We start from the raw sequence: 20891 nt of genomic DNA, 5'->3' as shown, positions 1-20891 counted from the left end.
ATGTAAATGTCATCGCTGGGTACTAGGAGTAACACAACATCGCAATAAGCGAAAAGTATAACCTTATGAACAATCGAAGATTATCCACTTGTCCTCTGTAGCAGTAGCAGGTGGATGGAGGGGTTAGCCACGGTTATCGATCTTCCTAATATAAATAGTAACCTTAGACCTCCGTAGATGGTCATTGACCACTGGTGCTAATCAGTGGGGTTCAGAATGGTAAGTCCCGCCGAGATATCCTATTGAACCGGGATAGGAAAGATAATTTACGCAGAAACTACTAATAAATCATCCTTGTAGTTCTAAGTACAAGTATCCAAGTAAGTAAATATAGGATAATGCACCTATGTAACAGTGTTCATGTATGTTATTCATGTAAGTGTGTTCATGTATCAGGTAAGCATATGTATATGTACTCATGTATCAGGTAATGTACTGGTATAGACTCATGAATGAACTGACTCTTGTGTCATTCCTTGTAATAGGAATAATGTTTGATAACTTCAAATTATCCCTATGATAATTTACTGAAATGTAATTGGTTGATCAAGTAGGTTTATACACTCTTACTACTCAAGGGTGTGGGAATCTAAATGAAAGATGTAAACTATAACATCATTACATCTATACAATATAAGTGTACATGCATAGTTTAGTTCAAGAATGTAAAATGGTTTTGTAAGACATCCAAGGGTTTTTGAACAAACAATAAAGTGACTTGATGTCATTTTGATAAAAATTTTAAAAGTAATACATTTAATAACAAAGTATTTTAAAGATAGAAAACCATTTCATGCATCACATTTTGTAGTATGTGAAATCTGTTGAATGAAAACACAATTATAAAATACATATAGATGATTTAATAACATGTTGTTTTCTACTTGTATCCCCCCCCCATTAAAGCATTTAAAATCATTTAAAACGTTGATTAGGGGTATAAACTCACCTGTAGATGGTGATTTGGATGAACCGGACGGTGTAGGATTGTTAGGTGTCAAGTGAGGACTTGTACACACACAACCATCTTAATGAACATATAATCACACATATATGCACTCAATTAGTCTTAAATTACTAATTGATAGTGTCAAGACATCCTAGACATAATAACCACTTTATATAAGTGTTTTTAAGCCCTAAGGATTGCATCTAAGCTATTGTGGGACAAGGCACTTGTGTTTAGGGTTCCAAGGGACCCCATATATGTGTTTACTCTTCAAATACCAACACAAATGGAGTTTACAGTTGTAAACTCTTGAGTTTACGGTTGTAAACTCCCAACCATGGGGGTATTGTGTGTTTTGAAGTTCCAAATGATTCCAAGAATTATTCCAACTTGGTGGTTAAATTCTTGGAAGGGTTTAAGACCTAGAAACATTCCTTTGAGGAGTTTACGGCCCTAAGGCCATTTCCCTTAGAGTTTGTGGTCGTAAACTCTTAAGGATGAGTGTTTTTGATGTTTTCAAGTCTCATGCTCAAGTGGTATAGGTTCTAGGCTTTTATTCCAAGCATATGAAGACCCTTGACACACTTTGGTGCCCCTTTAATGAGTTTACGGCTCATGAACCATGTCATGGCCGTAAACTCACTCTACAAGGTGATTCTTATGTATTTAAGGCCCTTGATTTATTGGGAACAAGTCTAGGTGAAAGTCTAAGGCCTTAGGTGCCTTAAAAGCACCATTTTGAGCATGATTATGGAGTTTACAGCCTAAGATATTCTTGGGCCGTGAACTCCCAAACTTGGGTGGTTCTTGCTTGATTTCATGTCCCTAACACACTCCTATACAAGTCCAAGGCAGTAGTATATCACGGGGGACAGTCTAGGCTTCGTTTCGGGAGTTTACCGCCCAAGAACACCTTGGGGAGTAAACTCCTAAATCTAGTGATTTAGCCACCTAAATCATGTTATAACTACATAATAAGCTTTCTAACACTACTAGAAAGAGTTACTCATGTTGTGGTATAAAAACCCGAAGATCCGTGAGAGAGAAAATGGCTTTTCTCTAGTTGGAAATGCGAATAATGAATGAATTTGGTTCAGAATTCTATTTATAGTCCTGAGATATTTTTGGCTGAAAATATTTTTATTCCTGAAATGACTTCTAATATAATAGAGTGATGGAATAATTGAGTTGCACTAAACCCTAGTGCATCCACTCTCCTGATATCTCCTAAAGTGTAAACCCTGAATTACTCAAACTTATACGAAAAAGTCTGAAAATTTACTGTGACTGCTATAACTTCTATTGAAGTGATATAGTTTGTACAGAATGGACATTTCGGGTTGTCGCATGAAGTGACTCATTGTATGATTTATTGTTCTAGCAATAGTATTAGTAACTTCCTAAACTACACCTATTGTAGTTTACTAGTAATATGACTTGTACTTATGAACATGAACGTATACCCTTGTTACCCAAGGGTATTGAATTAACTGATAGAAATTTTATGTCTATATATGTATACATAATATATAACTAATATTTAGATGACCTTCAGACGGATAACCGATGCCCTAAAGCCACATCCCAACGAGGAAAAGGAGATAAAGGGAGCTAGCCTTCCTAAGTCCTTTAAACATTACTTATATAACTATACATACATAGGCATGCATTTGACTGTATAAAAGTATAAAAGAAGTTTTTTAAAACCATTGAAAAGTTTAGTAACTAAGGAAAGATGACTTGATGTCAGTTTGTAAAACGGTTTGAAAGCTGTTTATTTGATAAAAAATAGTTTAAAGTATAAGGAAACCTTTGTTTGATACACAATTGCAATAGAGTTTTGAAAAGAAACATTAAGTATGCAAGACAGTTTGATAAAGAGTTTTAAACAAGTAAAAACGTTTTGGAAAGCCATTTGAAGTATTCTTTCTGGTAAAACAACTAAAAGAGTAGTAAATCCATTTGTATGATACTTATTAATCACATGTGATTGATATAATAACTAGCATGATTCAAATTGTATCCCCCCATAAAAGCATTTATAAACATTTAAAACATTGATTAAGGGGTATGAACTCACCTGCAGTGAGCGGATCGGATGGAAGTGTCGGATAAGTGCTTGGTGTCAAGTGGAGACTTAGACACACACAATGATCCTAATAACATATGAAGACATATGTATATATATAATTAGTGATTATAATACTAATTTAACATGTATAAACATCCTAATGTGAGGAAAACACCTTGGTCAAAGTGTTAGGAGGCCATTGGGTTGCGACAAAGGAGTGCAAGGCCTTATACGGGAGTTTATGGTAAATGGACCATGTTTGTTGGAGTTTACGGCCCAGGGGAGTTTACTCCTGGCCGTAAACTCTCAATTAGTCACCAAAAGAGGCTTAAAACTATAAAGGCTTTAGTGGTTAAGTGCTCCAAAGCTTAAACAAGTGTTTGGGTGAGTTTAAGGTCCAAAAATGACCCTAACTTGAGTTTACGGTCCAGGGACCACTTCCCCATGAGTTTACGGCCGTAAACTCATGGTAAGAAGTACCATTTCGTGAATTGAAGTCCCTAACTCATTGTGGTATAATTCTAGGTTAAGGTCCAAGGCTAGTGAAGGTGATTAGGGCACACCTTGCACCATTTGAGAAAGTTTATGGCCTAAGAAGATCTTGGGATGTAAACCCTCATTCAATCCTTCAAAACTTGATGTTCAAGGTCCTTAATGCTTCATGGGTATGATCTAAGCTAGGTTCTAAGCATAAGGAAGGAGTTAGGGGACATTTTGGCACCTAGTTAAGGGTTTACGGCCTAAGAAGATCTTGGGTCGTAAAGTACTTTTTCTTGTGATTCTTGGGTGATTTCAATGGTATCTAGACATGTAATAAGCTTTAAAACACTCTAGGGTAGAAGTACTTACAATTTGGGTCAAAAGATTGAAGATCCTTGGGAGAGAAATCGGGTTTTTCTCTAGTTGAAATGGAAGAAATTAAGTAAAAATGGCTAAGTGCCATATATATACTCCATGGGGTTTTTGGCCCAAGAACAATCATTTGGGCCGTAAACTCCAAACTCTTGGAGTTATGAAACTTTTAAGATGCACAAAATACTCTAGGGCATCCTCTCTCCTGATATCTCCTAAAGTGTTAATCCTAATATGCTCAAACGTATTCCAAAAAGCTTGAAAATTAGCAGGAGTTGTTCTGACTTCTATTGAAGTGAAGGGTTGCACATAATAGAAAATTTCAGGTTGTCACAAGTTGCGGAATTAGTTAATCTCAAAGGATCTAAAAGCTCAACAATAATAAGTTAATATGTTAGATAGTTAGTTGCGGAAAAGTAGGGAAACATAAATGACGGCAAGTGATATATCAAGTAAACACATAAGTTTATTCATAACATGGAATGCATTCAAACCAAGTTAGTGAGTGAGATCAATCTTAGTGATAAAGTCACGAATGACTTGCTCCGAAGAGTATTATTAATCGGCTATGTTCGAGAGGAATTTAGAGAGTAAGAAAGATATGAGATGTGTAAGGAAAACTCGAAGATAATTCATATTTAGAGACGAGTAAAGTGAGATCTGTATTGATTGATAAAGCATGTGCTCTATTTATAGAGACTAAAGAAATACAAGTTATTCACTCTTTAAGAGTAGCCAGGCAATGCATACTGGACAATAGAGAGTATTACAGAAAGATAGATAAAAGTAAACTAAGTACAGAAAGATGATTGCGGTTGTCAGAAGACTTCGGATGTGGCTACTGATGGAGGGTTGACTGCGGATGCTTATAGACCGCAGTAGGAAAAATTAAGAGGGTCACTTCATGTATCAACAATTTCCCCCTAAGTGACCTCTAATTTTCTTTACTTATCAAGTTTAAGAAACTTGATCAAGATCCACCAAAACTTCCTGACATTTTCCAACCAAGTGATCCTCCTTAAAATCTCGAACTTGACTTTGATAGTTGTATGTTTCGATTTTTCAACTGCGGTTCGACAGATTTCAAGTTATTTCTTTTTGAGTTGGTTCATGGAGACCATTGGAATGAAGTATTTGACTTGATCAGTCTTCCTTTTGAAGATGACTCCTAGTTCAGGGAAGTTTGTTGCACCTAAGGATATTTCTTCATAACCTTCGTTTGGCATTGGTGTGGGATCAAGTAGAGGTAGATCAAACTTTTTGGCAATGACTGGGTAGATATCTGCATTGATCTTTGCAAAGTCACAAACAGTTTCTTTCAGGTTAGTACTTGCCCATTCAAGTGCTATTGTAACGCCCCGATTCTCAGGTATTGCTTAAATAAGATTCATTGGGTTAAGCTCTACTCAACGACATGGTTGACCTACTAGTCAAGTAGCAGCTGGATGAGATCGCGTTTTAAGTAACCTACTCGACGAGTCCATATTGGGACTCAGCGAGTAGGAGCTGGCAGATGAAACCCTAAATCCCAGGGTTTGCACCTCTATTTAAAGGAGTCTTAGCCTCCTTTGTCCTATTTACAGTCTTTGAGAGTCCCTTAAACCCCTAATTTGTGTGTGGGTGCCTTGGTGTGGTGTTTGAAGCTTGGAAAAGAGAATCTTGGAGGAAGAAAGCTAAGAGTGCAAAGGAAATTGAAGCAAAGAAGGTGTGGGAAGTAGGATTTTCCTCAGCTATCATCCTTTGGAGGTATCAAAGTGCCATCCTTACTTCCCTTTTTCCCTTTTGTTGAGTTCATAGGGCTTTTTATGGATTTTCAAGTAGGTATGATGAGCTATGGGCAAGATCTGAAGTTGTAACTTCAGATTTGGACCCTCCTTGGATTCTAGAACCATAAAGTCACAGTCTTGGTTGTGATTAAGGTCCCTCTTGAGCATGAAGTTCCATTAAGAACTTAAAATAAACATTTAGAGCCTTTATATTAATGCATGCACGTAAAGTTTGCAACTTTACGTGATAAGCAACTTTACGTGATAAGCATGCCCTAGAAGCTTGGATCTATGAGTTGGAGTCGTTGCATGGCTCAAAAATAAGTTTGTATGGAAAAAGGACTTAATGGACTCGGCGAGTCCCAAAGTGACTCGGCGAGTCACATGAAGATGGCCGCGAACTCGATGATTTGATGAACAACTCGGCGAGTCCGATGAAGATCGTCATAGGACTCGACGAGTTAAAGAACAACTCGGCGATTCAAATGAGTTTTCTCTTGGATATGTATGACTGTGTATCCATCGAGTTTCAAGGAGGGAACTCGACGGGTGGCCTTAAAGTTTGATCGAGAATCAAACGAACTCGACGAGTCACTCCGATGACTCGGCGAGCTGGAATGTACTTCAGGGAACTCGGCGAGTTAAGGTCAACATGGAATGTTGACCTTGGCTGAGGACTTTGACTTTGACCAGGGGTCGACTAGTGGGTTATGGAGTACCTTATAAGGTTAAGGACTTATGAGTATGATGTACTATGATAATAGATGGTGGAGCCTGTGTCAAGTGATCTAAGAGTTGGAGTTTACCTTTCATGTCGACATCTCCGATGTGAGTTATCCTCACTATATCGATAGGGTCTACGGTACCAAGGCTGGCCCATTAGTTGTTATTGTTATGGTATGCTACATGTGGTTATGATCTGTTAGATCGAAATTGTGGTAGACAGTATGTTATGCTCTTATGATCTGTAGGAATTGGTATGTTAGTGAGCTGCTAGATCGGTACTCTAGTTACAAGAGAATTCTTTGATTGATGATCAGTGTGACAGATATGTTTGATGTTTGTATATGCCTGTATATGATAGTATGCACACATGGTTATTTGCTTGTGGTTGGGTTTAGGCGGTCCTACTTTGTGCTCAATGCCAATATACCCTATGAGTGGTCTGGGGAGACTGTAGGCCCACGTGGTGGACCAGTCATGCCGAAGGCTCGGGATAGATTCAGATAGACTGTAGACCCGGTAGGGCGGTCCAGTCAGGCCGATGGCCCAGTATGCATGCTGATTGATTGATTATTGTTGATATGGTATTGTCAGTGTGGTATTGGTATTTTGGGGATTGCTCACTAAGCCCTCGGGCTTATAGTTTTCAGTTTATTGTTTCATGTACTTCAGGAGATCAGGGAAAGGCGAAGGCGTGACCATACCGCTCCTCATCCTTATGTTATGATTTTTCGAACACTCTAATGGAAAATGATTTGAAATTTTTTTGTAAACAATGCTATTTGGTTTTTATTTATGATTGAAAAAGTTTAAATTTGGCATAAAATTTAAAGATGTTACAACTATCTTCATCTTTGAATGCTTTTCACACTTGTTCTGGAACACCTTTGCTATCAGGAAAACTTCTTCTGGGTTCATACAGGGGAAGTCAGCTTGGGTGCGGACATAGTCCTGATTCCTTCTAGTGAGTGTGTATTACACAAAGTCAATCTTCATGAATTTGCGAGGTTTGCATAGAATCGGCTTAGTCTCTCGTATTCCATTGGCAGTCTTTTGTGATCAGGAAGGCTACGGTCAAATTGCTCAAATACTGTGAAGTATTTAACATTTGGGGAGATAGGAACATCCCAGTAGCCATTAGGGGGAGGTTCAGCATATGTGAGGTATAGTATGTAGTCGTCATCCAGCAGTCTGCGGTGGGGATTGACCCAAGAGTTTATCAAGGATTCATCCATAATAGTGTCAAAACCATATTCTCTCCATATGAGCTCATCAAATTTAGCAGATTTCCAGTCAGCTTTCTTGTGTTTAGTGAAAGGGGAGTCATTCAAGCTTGGAAATGACATATACTCAGCAAGATTCTTGAAATGAGGTGGAGTTTCAGGTTGTTCAGGGGAAGGAACGATTTTTTGTTGCGGTGGAGGAGATTGATGGCTTGGACTCTTGTGATGAGATGGTTGCGGTGAGGGTTGCGGTGAAGGGATTTTCTGAGAAGCACTGTTGGATTGACGTTCTTCTTCATGGTGTTCTTCTTGTCTATGGACTTCTTCACTTCCCCCTTTTGAGGAGTTCAGACCGGAGCCTCCTTAATCCATTGTTTAAGTCCATCGACTTTAGCACACACCTCCTGGAATTGGGCTTTGAGAACATCAGCCAGTTGCTGATTGTTAGGGATGGAGGTGTTAAAGAGTAGCCGATGAATCTCTTTGGTCATTTGAAGAGGGCCATGGAAGTTTGAGGATAAAGATCGTTGGAGTCTATTGATGGTTGCATGGAGGGCTGAAATAGTGGACTCATATGTAGTGTGAGTCTCAACTATCAATTTCTGAGATAGAGTAGATTGGTTCGCAATGGCTGTCTGCAAGTTGTTTTTGACTGCAGATACCTCAGAGATGAGGCGCTCCACAACAGCCATGAATTCTTTGTGACCTACTTGACGATTGTTATCAAGGGACCGAATTCCCATTTCCATCTTGAGAGAGATTCTCTCAGCAGCTAGTCGTTCCCTTATTTCCATTCTCTCAATCCTTTCGATCAAGGACTACGACACATGATTGTTTTCAGATTGCGGGTGAGTAGATTTGACTGCGGCCAGAATTTTCTCAACCTTGGATTGAAGATTTAGGAATTCTTTTCTTGAGACGACTATCTTTTTCTTCTTCTTCTCTTGAGGCTTAGAATTCAAGTGATGAGAAACACTTGATTCCTCTTCTTTAACGTACATCATGAGGTCATCATCCGAAGGGATGGGCTGATTGACCTCTTGTAGATCAACATCGTCAAAACCGAAGGTGGGAGCAGAGCTAAATTCGATTTCGGTGCCTGCATCTTGTGAGTCTCTGGCAGTTGGAGGTGGATGAGGCTTTGAAGGAGTCTGACCAGCAGTCACCTCTTGAGCCTTGCGGATGGTATCAACCATGTTATCCATCAGCGCTTGAACTTTGCAGATAGTAGCTACGGTATTGCCATTGTTGATTGCATCTGCCCAATACTTTGCTACGATCTGGACTTCTTGTTGTTTCTGCTGAAGTTGCTTTGTTTTTTGTGCCTTTATTGCTTGGAATGCCCTACAGAAAGTGACACATTTATTGGCTTCAGCTTCATTTGATGGTTGATACTGACTCCATGAGTCATTCAGATCTATATTGTCAAATCCTTGGTATCGCACCGAGGTGTCCCTCGGGTTCATGGATCCTTGCACATTTGTGCTCACCGTGCCTGAACCACCTGTTATTGATGTAAGCATAGTAGGATTTCCTGAGCTTCCTCGATCTCCTTAACCTAGTGTCAAGTTTGGCTTCGGCTCAGTTCTAGCAAAGGCTGAAGAATCACCTTGCGGTGGGAAGGTGTTTGGAGTCTTTGGGTAACAGAAAAAAGAATGGAGTGCAACTCCTCAGGGGAAAATAAATGAAGACGGGAAGCCCTGGAGACCTTAGGGCGGGAGCCAGATCCATCCTCTTGGGATTAACCTAAGGGGAGTCTCCACGTTGCGGTGAAATAGACTCACTTTCTGAGTCTGAGTGGGATTCAATGGTGGTGTCGAATGGGTGTGTGGGCACCCCAAGGACTACCGAAGCCTATTGAGAGGCTGAGGTATCAGGCTGGTCAAGCATTTGGTTTGTGGGATTGGTTTTTCTTTTCTTAAGGACTACAATGGGTTGATCATCCTCAACATAATCACTACTAGAGGAAGAGGGAGCCTAATGTTTGCTTGGTTCAACATTTGTTATCACTGGTGGAGTGATTTTTCTTTTCTTTGACGGATTGGCTTGTTTGGGAGAATCCTTTTTCTTAGGAGTGACTTGTTTCTTGGTGTTGCGGGGACCTTGACGGGCTGAGGCTAGCTGTTTGCGTCTTTGAGACAATGACAGGTTGGAGAGAGTTGTAGATGATGGGACTACGGTACTACTTGGGTCAATGATTGTGGATGGGGTTTGAAGAGGCAGGGTAGAAAGGTATGGGGCAATACCTTCCGTAGCCTCAAACACAGTCTGATCAGATGAGGGATTGTACCTTTTAAGATCCTTGGTGACAAAGAAGTTGATGTCGTTGCCCATGCTAATTCCTGCATCCGCATGGAGGTCTGAGATGCAGAGAGACCAAAACCTTGCAAAAGTGAGTTCGGTAGGGTTTTCTCTTGGGCTTTCTTTTGGAATGTATTGTGGAAAATCATCCCATAGAATCTAATTGTAGTTGACGTCATGGCCTATAAAAATGCTCCATACGAGTTCTAGGAGCTTGAGTCTCATGTTGTATGTGCCTCCGGTTCTACCGGATAGACTGCAGATAATGAAATGACAAACGAATTGCCAGACTGCAGGCAATTGGTTTTTTTTGAATTACCTAATTCTTTTGATTTTCTTCTGATAATCCATTTGGTAGAGCGCATAAAGTATGCCCGTCATCGATGGATTAAAGATCTTGATGGATGGATGAACAAGAAGGTTAATGGCTGTGAGAAATTTCACTTTGGTTAGAATGAAAAACGAATTATTGACTAGGTGAAGATGCACTTCTTGAAGATTTTCGAGTGGTCGATAGGCTGAAAAAACACATTTGAAGAGGGTTGAAAGAGGAACAATGTTTGTGAACGAATCGAAGGGTCCAAACAGTGGGTGATTGGATGGGAACTTGATCATCAATTTTGTAGGGGAATTATATGAGGAAGGTTCTTCGAAAACAGCCCTGAAGTTGCTTGATGCAATCGTCAGTGTGATTCTTGAGGCAGAGTCTGAACCAGTAGGGTTTACTGATCCAGAGGCTTTAGAGTGTTTCTTGGATGCACCGGATTTCACCATTGTTGAAGTTTGATAAGTAAAGAAAATTAGAGGTAACTTAGGGGGAAATTGTTGATACATGAAGTGACCCTCTTAATTTTGCCTACCGCAATCTACCAGCATCTACAGTCAAGCCTCCATCAGCAGCCACATCCGAAGTCTTCTAGACGACCTCATTCATCTTTCTGTACTTACTTTACTTTTACCTATCTTTCTGTAATACTCTCTATTGTCCAGTATGCATTGCATGGCTACTCTTAGAGAGTGAATCACTTGTATTTCTTTAGTCTCTATAAATAGATCACACGCTTTATCAATCAATACAGATCTCACTTTACTCATCTCTAAATCCTTTGAGATTAACTAATTCCGCAACTATACTTATTCTACTGTTTGTTCAAGTGTGTCTCAAGTTTTCTCTCAACAATACCTAGACCTAATAACCAAGCCCAAGCCCAAAACCCAAACAAAACAATATTAAGGCTAACCAAAATCACATGTGATTTTGGTTCAAACAACACCAAAACATGGTGTTTTCTGTCCAAGACCGAGAACTCTAAAAGCTTATGAAAAGCAAAGTATAAACCACAATTTATGACCTAACAAAACCCTCACTCATTATGTCTAAATATAGTCTACTAAGTGGCCCATAAATAACTCAAGCCCATTGGGCCCACCAAGGCCCAATACTAAATGGGCTCTCCAGGACCCAACTCTTAAACTTAATTCCAAATGGGAAGCCCAACACAAGGGCCCAAGACATATATATATATATATATATATATATATATATATATATATATATATATATATATATATATATATATATATATATATATTCCTCTGATCAAAACTCTAGTACAACAAGCTCAAAAATCCTGGCTCAACACTTAAGGCCCAATATGAGACTTAGCCTAAAAAGCCCACGATGAGATTACGCGGGGCGTGCCTCCCTAGGTACGTGATAGCTTCATTTTATTTACTTCTTTTTATAGTTTATTTTAGTACATTTCATTCGCATTTTAGTTAACTATCATGCATAATATCCCTTTTGTTATTTTTATGACCATTTCGGGGTACTTTCTAGTTTCTTGAGCATTATTGCAAATTTTCTTGGAAACTAGCGGGGCGGAACTCTTGGGAGGCGATTGGGCTCAAAGGGAATTGGAGATTTCGTGCTTGATGGCTATGAAGGTGACTCATGGGGTGGACTTGTCAATTGCTTGAAGGCTTGGAAGAATTGAGCTTTAAATTTGAAAGATGCGGGAGAATTCTTGAGTATGCAAGATCAATATTTGGGAGTTTACGGAAGTTTTGAGTGATGTGGAAAGGCAAATTGGGCTTAAATTGAAGAAACATTGAAGAAAAATGGGCTAGAAGCTGATTGGACTCGAATTGGGCCAATGGATTAGCTGTGGGGGCTCAAGACTTGAAGAAGCCCAAAATTCTCGTCAGTACCCGCGGCCCGCGTAGGATTCCCCGCGGCCCGCGTGGATTCCTAACAAGGGCAATTTCGGGATTTTGCTTAAAGCTCTATATTGGGAAGGTTGGTGTGCCTCTTTAGCATTATCTTGGAGATCCGATTTTGAGCTTTTCTCTCTGGAGTTTGGAGTGCTTTTGAAGGCCAAGAACACCTCAAGAACATCTTCTTTTCACTTCTTGAATCTTGTCAAATGTTTGGTACAATCTTATCTAACTTTGTTCATTTGAGTTTAGCCATGCTTGGCTAAACAAATCTTGGTTGACTTTTTGTTGAATCCTTTGAACTTTTGTTGGATGTTGAAGAATCTATGAACTTGTTTTTGAATCTTTATGGAAATGTTTTGTGTTTCATCATATTATCACTACTAGTATGTTTTTATTCATGAGTTTAAGTATGTTTGTGGTGATTAGTTGGCTAATTTCTTGATTAAGTAAATGATCCTCAAATTAGCAAGCAACAAGTGATTTTTGTGTTGTTTTTTCTTCACACAATCATAAAAACATTTCCTACAACATGGTGGTGAAAGCAATTGACTCCTCTTGGATTTGGTGATTTTTTGGTTCTTAATGTTAGTTGACTTTCACTAATTACATGCTATTTGGAATTAGTGACTTTGACTAAGGAAATTGTTATGAGCTTCTCTAGCCATTTCAACAATTAAGAAAAGTCTAGGTAATCTCAAGCTCCTTGGATTACTATAACCAAATTAAGGATTTAAATCAAAGTATTGCACTATTAGATTCTAGTGATATGTTCATCAAAAGTCAAAGTGAGGAAACTTTAAGTCAATCATCTCTCCCTTATTGATTTTACATCAAATTCTTATTTTTGTTGCAATTGTCTATTTAAATTATAGTTAATTCTAGTTTGTTTTAAGTATTTCAAAACATCAAAACCCCCATTTTTAATTTATTGTCATATTCCAAGTATTTTTACAAAGAGATTTTTCATAGAGTTATCAAATTGAACCAATCTCCGTTGATTCGATCCCTTTACCACTATACACTATTTTAGTGTGTAATATTTAGGGTTATTATTTGTGTTGGCCTCGACAACCACCAGTACGCTCAACATACACACGAATCTTGATTAGGGACACCAGATCAGTACATGGGGTGTACTAGGATTACGCTTGGTGTACGTCCATACTTGCTTTTCCAACTCTGTTGGTCTTAACCTATTATGACCATAGCTATACTCTCAGATCTAGACTCCCTAAAGGCTCATACTCCATAAAGTTTGTGATTTTAAGCGTTTGCATGGCTGAGAAAGTCCCAAACCCAAAAAATCTCATGCATGGAGTGGTTTTGGTGTCCAAGACTCCATTTTTATGAATCCACTCCATTAAAAACACTCAAAGGGACAGATATTAGGCTCTGGAGTTCAAAAACTCATAAAGCTTCAAGCTTTGGGGCCAAAAACCCTAAAATAGACCTTATTATGCACAAATCAAAATGGATGAGAATGCTTTGAGCTTTATACCTTTAAATAACGCTCTAACCACAAAAAAGTTCAGATCCAAAGCCAGGACTCTAAATCTATTCTTTTCAATGCTCCTTCTTCACTCCAAGGATACTACAAGGACACTTAGAAGCTCACAAATGGTCACTCAAGCTCAAACAACAGAAATTAGGGTTTTGAGAGGGTTGTAGGCTAGAAATGGTGGCCAGAAATGAGGCCATTATGTTACTTAAATAGGGACACACCCCCCCACAAATAGAGTTTTCACTCTGAGCCTAGTACACCCAACGTACCCTTTGGTACGCCCAACGTACTAGGTGGCCGTTGCATCCAAATCATGCTCATGAGTATGCTGAGTGTACACACGCGTACACCCAACGTACTCAACTACCACCTTTTTCTTAATTAGGACTAAACTTGCCAAAACTTCAAACTATCATAGTTTCTTTGTTTTAAGTCTGTTTCCAATGAATCCTCATGTCTACGGAAAGATGGCGAGAAGCCCTACACTTCTAGTAACTCGTCGCAGCCTCAAGGTTTTCTCATGCCAGGGTTGTAGCCCACGAACCCTAAATGACAGGCGATCCGAAACATGATGTTACAAGCGATTTTGGCACACAGCTCCATTAAGTTTGTATTTTGTCATACAACTCGATTTACTGTTATAGATTTTGGCATACAACTTTACTGTCATCAACTTTTGCATCAAACCAAGAATATGAAGTAAATTTATGTTTATGTCCAATCAGAAGCAAAAAAAACATTTCAACCCATGAACTCATAATATACTGATGCGATTTTGGAAGTAAATCATTGATTAGGAACTAACCCTACTGCTATTTTTGTTGATTGGTCTTTTATACTTCCTTATTGTACTTAAAATTTACGTATGACATTGTTTTTGTATATATCGTGTTAGTAGTGATGGTTGTTTTTATTCTAATCTTTTTACCACAAGAAAATCGTTAGAGTCTAACTATATGGAAATCAACGGTTGGTTGTCATCAAAATGAAACCATGATCTTTGGTTATTTAGAATGCTTACAAGGTAATTTTAGTGACACCAGCATTTATGAGACAATGGTTTTAGTTAAATCAGATCAATCATATCGTTAGGAAGTATGTATTCCTTGTTTCATCTAATTAATTGATTTTTTTTTAATTGTATTTAATATCAAATAATGAATTTTATCAGACAATATGTATTAACATATATTCCGACTTATAAATAATTGTTTTTAACAAGACATACTTTTATTGTTTTAAGTGGTTTTAAACATTTTTAAAGATATTCGACTTAAGTTGATTGGGCTTAAAGTTGAGTTTTGGGGTTTGATGAAGAAAATGAGGAATTCTCATTGAAAAAGGGAAGGTTTTTTTTTTAATTGATTGTCAAGATTTCCATATTTTTGTTATTTTTAGGATTTACCGGTGCTTCTGGTTATTTAATTGAAGACGAAGAGGAAAGGAATGTCGAACAATCAATGATGGCATTGCCTGGTGTGATTAATATATTAAAGGGTACAAATACATTTTTATTAAAAGTAAAATTGGATGCACGCTCGTGTATGTATGTAGTTGAGTTTCTTGCTGTAAAAAGAAAGTTAAAAGGAGAACCAAAGGGCATAAAGTCTTTCTATGGTGAACAATTCAAAACGAGATTAGATGATCTGGTGCAGAAATAAGATTAAAGGTCAAAATGATCCTTTTGGGATATGTAGATTTTATAAGGTTTTTGATATCCGTGGCAAAAACGATGACCATGGTTGTAGCAAGAATAGGAAGAAATGATCTCATTTTAGCAATTAAATTATAAAAGGGTATTTCAGTCCTTTTATGGATTTTGATGGATCAAAACTTTGGTGTAAGAAAAAAAATTCTAATCCTATTTTTATCTGCAAATTGGTATAATAAAATTTCTAATCCTATTACTTTAAGATTTCTAGACTTATTTTTATATGAAATGTTTTGTATATTTTCTTTCACTACTTAAAAACCATTTTTAGTTTAGATAACAAGAACTTAGTTTTCTTTAGCCATTATTTCCTTTTAACTAGGCTAGGTAAGTGTGATATTGATCTATTCTTCTCCATGATGCTCTTATTGTTCGAAGATGGTTAGGTAACAAAACAAGATAATAATAGTAAACCAAAGGTCCTATGCAATTCATGTTTCTACTCATGATCCTCATTTCTCTTTTTCATACTTGAAAAAACTCTATTAATAAATCATATTTAGCAATGTGCTTTAGGAAGATAAGTAAACAGACAATTTGCTTTGAATCTGTACACCTAAGCCAAGCTTCTAAAAATATTTATATTTCTCATGTTTGGTGTTATCTAATTACACTTTTTCTTTCTTTCTTTTATTTTTATTATTATTATTATTATTATTATTATTATTATTATTATTATTATTATTATTATTATTATTGTACATAATTTTGTTTTTCTTTGTGGAACTACGGGTATAAATTTAGTATTACTATAAGCACAAGGGCCAATAATGTAATCTAGTCTAGAAAAAATAAAAACAACAAAAGTGCAAATAATTAAGAAAAAATTAAAGCAAGGAAACTTGACGAAACATGTGCGCTTTGAATTTTAATTTTAGAAACTTTGTATTTAAACCCACAATGTGTATATATATATATATATATATATATATATATATTAACATCTTCACTCTCTACCCCCTTTTGAGTCCTTACCTCCATTAACCCTCACCAATGCACAATGCATCCAGCATCTCTATCGTGTCAAATGAGTTTCTTCCTGATGAAAAGTTTGACGATGATGGTCGAATTAAACGGACTGGTATCTTACTTTTCATGTATCCAATTTCCTTACAATTTCCTTATATTTACTAGTGTTTCTTTTCATCTGAATTAAGGAACATGGCAGAGTGCAACTGCCCATATAATAACAACCATAGTTGGATCGGGGGTGCTATCACTCTCTTGGTGTTTTGCCCAGTTGGGTTGGATCGCTGGGATCATCACTCTCATACTCTTCGGCATCATCATGTTATTCACTTCATTTCTTTTAGTGGATTGTTACCGATCACCAGATCCTGTTAATGGAACCAGAAACTACACATACATGAACGCCGTTAAAGCCAACCTTGGTAATTTCTTTTAAATGTAATCATTTCAAATGTCCAAATGTAACCAAGTGACGGGTTTTTACTTTTTAGGTAAACAATATCGTATATGGTAGATTTAGTTATAAATCAAGTTCATTTTCGTGTAATCGGAAACAACCATGAAAAAAGATTGATCAAAATTTTGTAACATAGATTGTTGTCAACTAAAGTTTTCCATACTCTTGTAGCAATTTTTACGATCTTTATGTGTACACAGGAATGCTTCAATTCAAGATTTGTGGGATTGCTCAATATGGTGTTCTTATCGGAGTCACCATAGCTTACACGACCACAACGGCTATCAGCATGGCGTAAGTTTACTACTTATAGTCTTATACCATTTATTCTCTACTTCATAAACATCAATATAATATTATATAGCTACTTGTGTTTATCAGGGCAATAAAAAAATCAAATTGTTTCCATAAGCATGGGCACCATGCGGATTGCCACGTTGGCAACAATCCATTCATGGTGACTTTTGCAATTATTCAGATCATTTTAAGCCAAGTGCCCAACTTCCAAAAACTGGCGCCGGTGTCCATCGTCGCTGCTATCATGTCCTTTATGTATTGCACCATCGGCATTGGTCTTTCCATTAGTAAACTTATTAGAGAAGGGATGGCGAAGACAAGTTTGACCGGAATACCTGTTGGCAAAGACATCACCGGCGAGGAAAAAATGTGGAAAATGTTTTTGGCTCTTGGCGATGTTGCTGTTGCTTTTTCGTTCAGTTTTGTCCTCCTCGAGATTCAGGTAAATCTTTTTATGTGAAAATGGGTTGCTCTTTGTCGTTTATGATCTTCTATTGTGAACAAATTTTAGTATATATATGGCAATTGTTTTCGAAAAACATGCATTGAATATAGTTATATAAATACAAGATCGTGTTAGAAACACTTTCACGAATGTGTAATTCGACTCTATTGCCCGGGGTTTGACAAATTTAGACTTGTGATAATCCAAGAATTAACTTGGATTTTAGGTATATCCAAGATTGCTAAAACACCGAATACCTTTGCTTCATGTCGTGCTCTTTGAGATAATAAATCGGCAGAGTAACAATGCAATTTTCATGTTTATCTTTGGGTATTCTCAAGCTCACTTGGTTTATTTGAGCATGTATTTTGCACCTCCAAACTTGTATTATAGCTAAAACTAGAAATAAAATGTTATAACTTATAAGTGGTAGCACGTAAATTTTAGGGGCAACATGCTGAAAAAATTACGCTACACGTGAAAAAGTTCAAAAAATTTCCACTATGCCTATAGTAAAAAGATTGATGACACTAAAATTAGAAAGAATTGTGATGTTTTGTGTTGTAGAACGTATGGAAATTAATTTGAGTCAATTTTTTTTGCAGGATACATTGAAATCAAGTCCTCCGGAGAACAAATCTATGAAGAAGGCAACTACAGTCGGAATCTTGGCATCCACCATATTTTACATGATGTGTGGTGCACTTGGATATGCGGCATTTGGAAATAATGCACCCGGGAATTTCTTAACTGGATTTGGCTTTTTCGATCCCTTTTGGCTTGTTGACCTAGCTAATTTATGCCTCGTTATTCATCTTATAGGTGCTTATCAGGTAACATCGCATACCTCATATTAGCCACAAAAGTGAATTTGCCTATCTAAAACGTATTTTTTCCTATTTAAACGTGATTTTGAAAAAAAGTTAGCGACTTCAAATTATCGAGAAAATTAAGCTTATTTTAAAACGCAGATATACGAAAATGTGTTCCGGGATCACAAAACGATCTCAATATTTTCCTTGGTGAATAGAAAAAGTAAAACCAACTTTTATTAAGTGAAACAAATAGAAGTGAGCACTCACTTCAAATCTCCTAATCTATTCTCATTCACATAGTTAAGCAGAGCAAAATTACATGAGAATCGAAAATATCTGTTACTCTCTTTAACAACTACGTAAATGAGTTGATATAGAGTACATACATGTAGCTAAATATATAATACTTTATATATATGGGACACAATTGTTTTTATAAACATTATTTCTGTTATACCCCTTCCGTCATCAATATTCTCACAATAGTCCTTGAGCTTTGTCATCTTTTCCAGCTACACCGCCGACATTCCAAAACGTACATCCACGACCACAATATTGTACTTCACATGCATTTCCTATTTTCCTTGCATAGACAACTTTCCGAGTTCCAATTAGAAAATATATTAGATTTACAAAATTTCAATGATAAATTTTAAAAATGTTATCTCAACATCCTCCCTCAATCATATCACTAGAATGGATTAATAAGATTGAGGTTTTCAGTTAAAATCTTAAAGTATTCGGGGATTTGGTAAACAAATTTGCAGTTTGAAAAAACCGATCAATTTTAACCACTTTAATATGCAATATGCTACTCTTTCTATAACAAAATAAATATTAACTTTAGTATGCTTAAGGGGTGTTTGGCAAAGCATAAAAAATGAGTTTTTTTTTTTTTTTTTTTTTTTTTTTTTTTTACCGGTTTGATACCGGTATAAGTAAAAAAATATAAATATATTTGGGTAAAAAACAACTTATACTTGTTGGTAATCTTTAACTTATTAAAAAAAAAAAACTATTTATTTTACTAAATAAATTACAAGTAAAAAAGTAAGTTCTTTCAAATAAGCTTTTGCCAAACACCTTCTTAGTTCTCTCATGTAACATGATTTAAACTAAGAAGAATTACAAATCAATTAAAAAAAACAGTAGTCTGTTTTAAATGTTTTATTTCCTAATCAAAAAAATTAACATAAATACATAATACAAAAAAAATATCCTTTTTAATTTTCATTATGTATTTTGATATTACATATTGAATATTTAGTTTTCAATACAATTAAAAATAAAATTATATTAATTTTTTTGTCAAAACATATTTTGATCGTACTGATTAGCTTTGTAAAGGTGTGATTAAGTAAATCAAATATTTACTATTTACTATATGTACATATTTATATAAAATTAAAAAGGGCTCTAGTAGAAAGTTTAATGTAAAACAAAGGGGATGATTTGAAGATATATATGCATTTGGTATAAAAGAAGTGATGCTCTAGAAAATGTCCTTTCAAGGATGTCGGATAATATCGATCATTAAGCCATCCAGAAAATCGTATTTAAAACCAAGATTTTAGAAATTGTGTTCATCGATCACGAAATGATCACGATAATTTCTTTGTGCAGGTCTTAGCACAACCAATTTTCAGGCTTCTGGAAGATTGGAGCCGAAAAAGATGGCCACAAAGTGCCCTCATAACGAAGCACTACACTTTGGGGAATGTGAAGATTAATCTATTCAGATTAATTTTAAGATCTACTTACGTTACAGTGATGACAACAATAGCCATGATATTCCCTTTCTTCAATGAGTTCATGGGTTTGCTTGGTGCATGCACATTCTGGCCTCTATCTGTTTATTTCCCCATAGAGATGTACATTTCGCAAACAAAGATTCGCAAGTTATCCTTCACGTGGATCTTCATGCAGCTATTGAGTCTAGGGTGCTTATTGGTATCGCTCTTAGCTGGGGCTGGATCAACTCGAGGGCTCATTGCTTCTCTTAAAATCTTTAAGCCGCTTGGGTCTGTGTCATAGTTGTTGTTTGTGTTTGTTTTCAAGAATGTTATAGTAATGATTACTCAAAAACATGAAGTAATGGTGAAGAGTTATTTATATAAAAAATCTTTTTGATATGGGCGAGTTTATGTAACATGTATGTGTTAAGATTAACAACTTTAACAAACATGCACAAACATGACAATAAAGATGTAAAGAAAAATAAAGAACACAAATATTTAACATTTAACATGATTGGTTTAATTAAAACTAGGGGTTAGCTCATACTCCAATTTCACAAATTAGTAGTCTCCTTAGGGCAACTATTATTGAAAACCCTAAAAAAAAAAATCAAATTTTATGTAATTTTACGACTATTAGAAAAAACAATAAGTCAAAAAAATGAAAGCATGTTGCTATAATATGAAAAGATGTGAAAGTATTTTGCTATTTGGTGGATCTTCTCCTAATATCGAAATTTATTCTCTAAAAAATCCGAAGTTCATTTATCGAAATTTTACTTTTAACATCTTTTAATAAATTATAACCAATTAATGTAATTTAATACAATTATAGTTATAAGAAAATATAGAATA

The 20891-nt window shown here is 36.3% G+C and overlaps 1 protein-coding gene across 1 annotated transcript; it reads left to right on the top strand.

The window, feature by feature from the left end:
- The first annotated feature begins 16265 nt into the window (after positions 1–16265).
- On the top strand, positions 16266–20504 carry LOC145006316 (amino acid permease 6-like). The gene is made up of 6 exons (XM_078965411.1): positions 16266–16398; positions 16475–16708; positions 16944–17037; positions 17125–17482; positions 18091–18318; positions 19924–20504. The coding sequence occupies exons 1-6, from the start codon at positions 16311–16313 to the stop codon at positions 20332–20334; spliced, it is 1413 nt and encodes a 470-aa protein (XP_078821537.1). The 5' UTR covers positions 16266–16310; the 3' UTR covers positions 20335–20504.
- Positions 20505–20891: the final 387 nt, after the last annotated feature.

The sequence above is a fragment of the Lactuca saligna genome, chromosome 7 (assembly GCF_052625555.1).
Source record: "Lactuca saligna cultivar CGN05327 chromosome 7, ASM5262555v1, whole genome shotgun sequence".
Lineage (NCBI taxonomy): Eukaryota > Viridiplantae > Streptophyta > Magnoliopsida > Asterales > Asteraceae > Lactuca > Lactuca saligna.
This window is presented reverse-complemented; position numbering and strand designations above follow the sequence as displayed.